The sequence below is a fragment of the Octodon degus genome, unplaced genomic scaffold (genome assembly GCF_000260255.1).
Source record: "Octodon degus isolate 3935 unplaced genomic scaffold, OctDeg1.0 scaffold00039, whole genome shotgun sequence".
NCBI classification, from domain to species: domain Eukaryota; kingdom Metazoa; phylum Chordata; class Mammalia; order Rodentia; family Octodontidae; genus Octodon; species Octodon degus.
Genome location: NW_004524615.1, coordinates 13296441 through 13304372, shown reverse-complemented (window position 1 = coordinate 13304372; position 7932 = coordinate 13296441). Strand labels below are relative to the sequence as shown.

General features: G+C 37.2%; 1 protein-coding gene across 1 annotated transcript in view; it reads right to left on the bottom strand.

Moving 5' to 3' along the window:
- Dock9 (dedicator of cytokinesis 9) overlaps window positions 1-7932 on the bottom strand; it is a 191133-nt gene that overhangs the window by 68366 nt on the left and 114835 nt on the right. Inside the window, exons 35-37 of the mRNA XM_023715194.1 lie at window positions 7405-7522; window positions 3842-3975; window positions 1556-1670 (exon numbers count right to left, since the gene is read on the bottom strand). Coding sequence (XP_023570962.1) covers window positions 1556-1670; window positions 3842-3975; window positions 7405-7522 — 367 coding nt within the window. The remainder of the gene's footprint in view (window positions 1-1555; window positions 1671-3841; window positions 3976-7404; window positions 7523-7932) is intronic.

Genomic DNA, 7932 nt, shown 5'->3' with positions numbered 1-7932 from the left:
TTTTTTTTTTTTTACTGTGTTTAGTACAGGGTCTACAGGGTCTCATTACACAGACTGGACTTCTGGTGACCCTTTCTATTTTTCAGCCTCCCAAGAGCTGGGATTACAGGCACGTGCCACCACGCCCAGTCTCAAATGCTGTCTCAGCTCACCACGGAGGTGGGGCTGGCACAGCAGGCCCGGGAATCAAACCCCTGACCCCTGCAGCTGGCTAAGCAGGTACTTTAATCCACTAAGCTATCTAGCCAGCCTTTATACTTGTCTTTAAAAACTAGCTGCTGTTTAATTATATAACATAATCAGTATTGGAAATTTAAAGTATTTTAAAGAAAACTTTAAATCAAGGGAAAAAATAGACTATAATGCCAGCTAAAACTCACTGCTGTGAAGCAAAATCTAAAACTTAGATGTGAAGAACTGCAACTTTATAACCCAAATATCAGTGATTTTCCTGTGCTTTTGTATTTGATCATCATTCAAGAAAATTTTGTCTCTTCTCTCTTAAGCTGCCACTTGAAAGTAACAGAAGATAAATTACCTAGTCCTTAATATTTTAAGGATAATAAGGTCACCATTAACCATCTGTGTCGAAAAGTCAAGCTGCTGATAGCACTGAAATGAAGTTCGATATAAACAAAACACTATTTTCAGGCAGAAGCACTTGCTTACAAATGTTTACTATCCACACCAACTGCCCAAGATATAACACAAAAGGTTTCAGGGTCTCAAAAAAGGCATTTTGTTTTCAACAGAGTTTGCTTTAATTTGATGACCTTAAGGAAGCTCATAATGTACCTTCTAATTTATGGTAGGGAAAACAGACTAAATTTTTGACCACTATAAGTATTGTAAGGGACATAATTTCATGGAATTGGTTAAATCATACAACCAGGGTTGAAACTGTCCTATATATTTATAAGCTTCATATGATACAGAGATAAAGTATTAATACTTTAATACTTTATTTAAAAATGTGACTGTCACTCTTAAACTCAACAACATAATCTATTATGATACCAATACTTTTATTAGAGACAAAATAATGCACTTTCCAGTTAAAGCCAGGATATCATACACACACTTCTAAATGCAAGGAATGCTTACATACTTGAAAAAATGTATTTCCTAATTCATTAAACTGATTTGTATAGTTATTCAAGTTGTCTATAAGTTTGGACAAACAAAATTTAAAAAACCAAAAGCTATTTCATTTTTCTGCTTGTATATCTTTCAGTTATGATGATAGGTCCAAGTTTAATATAAATATAGAAAATAGTCCTGACATTTTAGAATTCATTTTCTTTTTGTTTTGCAGAACTGGGGATTGAACTCAGGCCCTTGAGCTTGCAAGGCAAGCGCTTATTCTACTGAGCCATCTCCCCGGCCCTAGAATTCATTTTCTAGGGTAAAAAATTAACAAAGCTATTTTTCCACAGAAAGCCTTTTGTTTTCATATAAAATTTTTTATATTCTTATTATTTTTCAATTATAATTTTTAAAAAATTAAATACTGAAACAAAGAAGACAAAACAGAAATCTTCATTTTTTTACCTACCATCAGACATGCTTTTCAAAATGTAGAGGAAACACATCAGTAGGCTCTTAATCTCAGACTGGTCAAGTTTGTCACAGCGAACCACATTATTTCCCAAAGTGCTACTTTGTTGATGCTAAAAAGAAAATACAAGTAATTTTTCTATTTCATTCCTGGGGTGGGGGAGAGGGATTCATTTCACTTTGCTTCCATGGAAGAGAAAGATTTAGATTAGACAATTAGACAGTACAAGTAACTACAGGCATAACAACACTGCAAGCATACCTTCACTCTTGTATATACAGAAATGCTGGCCCTTAGAGTTCTTGACTGTTCCCTTTGCATACTTTGCTAAGGGACAAGTGAGAAGACAAAGACCTTCCACACTGGACAGCTGTACTTTCAGTTATGCCAAGTAAAACTTCATGCAAAAAAGCATGTGTGCAAGGTTCACATGGAAAAGTGAGGATGCAGAAGACACAGCCCAGCAGCCCATCTCCTCGGGAGAACAGCTCTGGCTGCCACAGCAAGAGATACCTGAAGGCTGTATGTGCCAGCCACAAAGGCCCGGAACTGAGGCACTGTCATTCAGAGGACAATGTGGCGCATGTTGTGGATATCACTGGGGGGAGAGGAGGGAGCAGGTACGCAGTGGGACCAACAGGGACACCGCAGGACAGCACTGCCAAAGACCCTAAACTGATGAGGTCATTCCATCATCAGCTTAACTCAACACTGCAAACGTCAGAAAGCTTCCATCAGAGGGGCAGTTTTACCACTACACAGCACATTCACAGAAGATGAATCTCATCTTTTAATTAAAAACACAGAAGACTTAAAAACCCCTCCAAGTTATATTTCCGATTGAAATCAGGAACATTTATATTTGCCAAATACCAAGGCAAAAATGTCAGTAAAAAAAAAAAAAGATCTTTCATTAACGGTATGGGTGGCCAATTGAATGTGTATATATATATAAATAAAACTTGATTAGACACGTGAGCATTTTTATTTAAGGAAGAAATGCAATTAGTGGCAAAACTGGTGTGGAGGCATCATGTTGCTCGCTCATTTAATTGGGGCCATGAGGACTCTACTTCTTGTGGTGGGAGGGAGGGTGGAGCATGCAGTGGTTCTTCTGGCAAAGGTGGAATCGTTAGAAGGGAAAAGTCCACAGTGACCCGGTTTTTCCTGGCTGACTGGAAGCTCTCCTCCTCCTCTCCAGCACTGCGTATGACAAAAGCAGAGTGCCTGCGGAGCAGCTTTTCCCTCTGCACATGAAAGCATGTTGGGGTCAAGGGAGAAGTTCAACATGTCAACATACACTCAGACTGAGATATTTACATCCTGACAGAACCACATTTAAGGACAGTCACATCAACGCCAAATATGGATCGCAAACTAGAAGGCTGTTTTCTGGACGTTTTGTGAGAACTAGAAACACACCCCTATCTGCTTATCAGTAGAAGCTTTTTCCAATTCTTTGAAACAACAGTTTCAAAAACAGTTCTTAAGGCCAGAGAGATAGCTCAGTAGGATAAGTACCTGCCTGGCAAGTGCAGGGTCCTGAGTTCAATTCCTGGTACTACCAAACAAACAAACAAAAAAAAACCCAAAACTATAAAGAACCCCCACCCCCAAGAGTGCTTATGGTGATACCATTCTATTATGGTTCCATGTTTAAATCCAAGCTTTATATTTTTCCACCAAGTTCAAAAGAGTCTGAGCTTTCAGTAATTTTAAGAAAAACGGTTAAGTATGGGAGGAAGTATGGTGGGCTCCGTGTGGATAAAGTCATTTCAAATCATGCTTCAGCTCTAAATCACTGATATGATCAATTAATCTTTTCTGGAGCTGGCTTTGGACCTAACCCCTGTGCATAGATACTGTATTATAAATGGTATCCTCCAAGATACTGTATGGATCTAACTAGACAGAATTTTGATTCCCTAAGTACCACCCTGTCAGAATCATTCATTCAAGGCATGACATTGTAAACCATTCCCTCATCTGAGATCCCAGAAATAGGCATCAAGTGTTTCAAGGGGCCATGGATACAGCTCACTGGTAAAGCATTTCTCTATCATGTGCAAGGCCCTGGATTTGATCCCTAGAAACACACACACACACAAATAAGTAAGAAAGTTTCAGGAGACAGGCTTTTGACCTTAGAGAAAGTTCTGATCCTGTACCCACATCAAAAAAAAAATTTTTTTTTAAAGTTACATTTAACAACCACTAGAACATGAAGCATGTTTATTTTGAGCTAAATCCACAAAACACCTGCATTATGTGAAAAGAAATTACCTTATCAAGGGAATTGCTCTTCTCACTATTTCTTTCTGGAAGGCTGTTACCCGAATCTGTACTTATCAGAGACCCTCTTGAGTCAGCACTTCTCACACTGTTGATGTTTGGAGTGGAAGTTGTATATGGAGAAGCTAAACAGAAATTAAGGCAAGACCAAAAATTTGTAAGACAGAACAAAGTAAAGTACCAACAATATTAAGGAAATTATTTTTATGGCATTTATATTTTTGTTAAGAAGCTGGCTCAGGAGTTGTACTTAATTAAAATTTTTAAAGAACCGGGTCATCATATAGCACAAGATAAAAATAAATCTTAATACTTTCAAGTACAAATGCCACGTTACTTGTTGGAAACCACTTCTGTTTGCTGACTATAGAAATGTACACTGTACATGGGCTAGGATGACGATAAAAAGTTATAAGAAAAACTCACATGCAATTAATGAATTAAAAATTAAACCATACAACAAACCCACAATACATAAACTATTCTGAGATACCCAAGCAAACTCTGCAGTGTCATGGCGTATTTTAAATGTTCACGGAAAACAAATGTTACTTGACTCTGGCCAGAACGTCAATTGAAATAATGGATCATATGCTCCTTCTGAAGATTTCGTAACTTTGTGTAGGCAGGAATTTGGCAAACACTGATATAAAGTAGGTCCTGGACAAAAATCACTGTGGAACAGGAAGAGAGAATGGTGGTAGACTATCTGATTGTAAAGTGTGAACAGCTGTGAATTTTTACTAGTCACACACAACCTGATGGTAATGGTTATGGTTCTTAAAAACGATATAAAATATTTTTTTCTTTAAATTTATGTGCATTTTAGAAGGTCTACTAAGTTGTTAAAATGTAAATATTTATTCAGCCATTTGGTTCTAAGTAACTAATAAATAGAACTGCTAACAGGTAAGTTTTAAAAAACAGAATTGTAAAAAAATAAATAAATAAAAATAAAAAATGGAATCATTAGTTTTGGCTTGAGGGCACAGTGAAAAATTACTGTGACCATAAGGTTCACTCTCACTGATTATGAATTGAGAGTATTTGGAAGTCTGTTCAATAAAAGTTTTGAGTAGAATGGTAATCTAATTCAGAAATAAGCTTTGTGATATCCTTGAAAAAAACAAGCATTTGAAATCAGCCTCCACCTTGATACTATAGAATTTAAGGTAACAGATTGACCTTTTTCTAAGGTAAGAGTTAAATAAATCACATAATTAAAAGTGACTCATTGGACTTGTACATTTTGTGCTGGACCAACATGCCTACTCCTGAATCACCAAAAAAATTTTTGTTATACTTTTAAAAGTTGATGGATAATGACAAATTCTTTCTCAGGTGAACATTAAGATTGTCTTTAACCTCATACCTATAATGTAAAGGTTGTAAATCCTTCCTGTTCTAAAACTCAGATTTATTCACTACTATCTCTAAACTGATTCACTGTATTACAACCAAGAAAAGAGAAGGAATTCAAAAATACTGTATAAATGAAGGCTAGAAAAGGGGTCTTAATACAAGCCACAGGTGACATTTCCCCAGGACTGGAAGCATATGATGGATTGTCACAGAAGCAAGTGAAAGCCTATGAAAAATTCATGACCCTTCTTCTAGATGATGTAAAAATAAACACAATATGATCAAGTTATAATTCTCCTAAGACAATTGTATTCATAGCTGTGATAGAACACAGAACTCAGGAGAAACAAGTTCTTCATAAAGTAAAACTACAGCCTAGTTTCTCAGATATTTAGGTTTGATCCTAGAACAAGAATTCTAATTTAAGGTAAACAAATGCAAAAAGTCAAAAATAATATACTTAGTTTCTTCCTATGAGGGGTGTGTGTGTGTGTGTATGTGTAATGTCCTGGTGCAAAGCCTGACTTTTATAAAGACCTTAGGTAATATGTGAAGTTTAGTTTATCTCTCTCTCTTTCATACACATAGTCCAATGCACTGGGTGTATGGAAAAAGGCACCCATGATTCCAATGTCACAAAAGCCAGACCATTAAGACTTTCAACATTCAGGATTATGAACTCATTAATTGGCTAGTGAGAGCTACTAGAAAGCATGAATATAGACCAGAACCCGGCTGGTTACAATGACAGTCAAATAATAATGCTGAGTGTTTATCATGCCAAGCACTACACACATTGCTTTAGTTCTTTATTCCTGACAATGGCTCTGTTTTGGAGATGAGGATTTTGAGAGTGCAAAGGGTAGATAACCTGGCCATGGAGAACAGTCAGTCGTGGAGGACAGATCCAAGGCTTTATCTGTCTTGCCTAAACTAGTGGAATGAACTGCTACAGATAAGTCACTTCCCAAACTCCTGGGGCAGCAGCTTGAAGTGTGGACAGAGCAGGATAGAAACAGAATGAAGGATCCAAAAAGGGGGCAAATGGAAACCTGCAAAGGTACCTATGCATTTATTGTGGGCCTGGCTCTAATTAAGGCACTTGCACTGATTGACTTTTAAAGATCTTCAGTAAACCATGAAGTTCAGTTTATCTCTCTCTCCTTCATACATAGTCCAATGCACTGGGTACATGGAAAAAGGAGAGTGAGGAGAGAACTATGAGAAAATACATAAATATAAATAAGGTAACTGATTGATATTGGTACTATAGGATAAATTTAGACACTAATGTGGGCTTTCTTATTTTGTATTTTCCCTGTTTTATCACCTATTATTTAAAGTGGCACATTAGTAACAATACAAAAGAGTATGCTATCAGAATGGACAGTAGTCTCTGAACAAACTGGATAAAGAAATATTTCCTGAGTTTGCATCACTAATGGATAACACTAGCCATCTAAACACTAGTCATCTTAGGATGGATGTTTCATTTATTCCATGTGTGATATAGAGAGGGAGAAATGAAGACAGAAGACTATCAGTGTCTACATTAAAGCTTTAGAGAAAAGATGTAGCATCATCTTTATGAAGTTGCAGCTCAATTAGCCAGAATATAAATAGTTACACTTTCTCAGGTATTCTCTTGAGAAGAGATTCTATCTGTATCTTGGTTTACACCATGTGTTTACCTCCCCATGGGGGTTGCTCTTCCATTATTTAATTTTGGGGTAAAAAAAAAAAAATAAGTTTTTGAAAACTGATTTTAACATTGAGTCCTAGCCACAAACCACTGTTTCCTTCAGGAATCAGTTTTTCATTATTTTATCTAAAACATCAACATTACAGTAAATCTTGCCCCCAATACCTGCAAAGATACTTATTTTCTAAAAACATAAAACAATACAATTAAGATGTAAGATGTCAAATCAACTTAACAAGCATTTACCAAAAAGCAAACAACCTAGGTAATAATTAAATGCACTATGTTCAGGATTCACAAGGATTTTGGAATCTTTATTACAGTTAGTACGGTTAAGAAATTTCTGATATGAAACATCACCACAGAAAGAATATGCAAGGCAGAAATTCAGTCACACTTGTTCGAATCCTCAAGTGTAACATATTAACAACCTTCAGATTACAGACATTGTGTGTGACCCTGGATAGAGGCTGACAGGATGGAACATTACCAAGGCCAGAGATGGCACCTAAGAGGTCTTTGTGCAGGCTGTGGTCCAGCGTGTTTCCTTTCTGTGGTGTCACAAGTGGGTTCCCAGCCGGCAGAGCAAGTGGTTCATCCTTCACAGTCTGTCCACGAGGGAAAGAAGAAAAAATCAAAACATGACTGAAAGAATCATTCACTGTTCTTGGAGGATGAGGAAGTGCTGAGGTGAGACAGGACAGCCTGATACGTTTAACGTGCCTTAGTGGAGAAGCAGATGTGCCATACGGGGAGGGAGGAAATGGCAATGATGAGAGAGGAGGTAAGCAGAGGGCAAGGGGCATTAGGGTGGCAGGGAGGGGGTAAGTTTTGTTCCCTAAAGACATTGTTTCTCTTCCCATAACAGTTCTAGGGCCTTTCTGTTGCCAAGCTCTCACACTCAACCATTCCCCACACCATGTGAGAACTTTTCTCTTGCAAAGAAAGCCTCTGCTATTTCTAACCAGAGTACTGGTTTTTGCCTGGCAAATGAGCCATAGAAAGTAACAACAGAGGG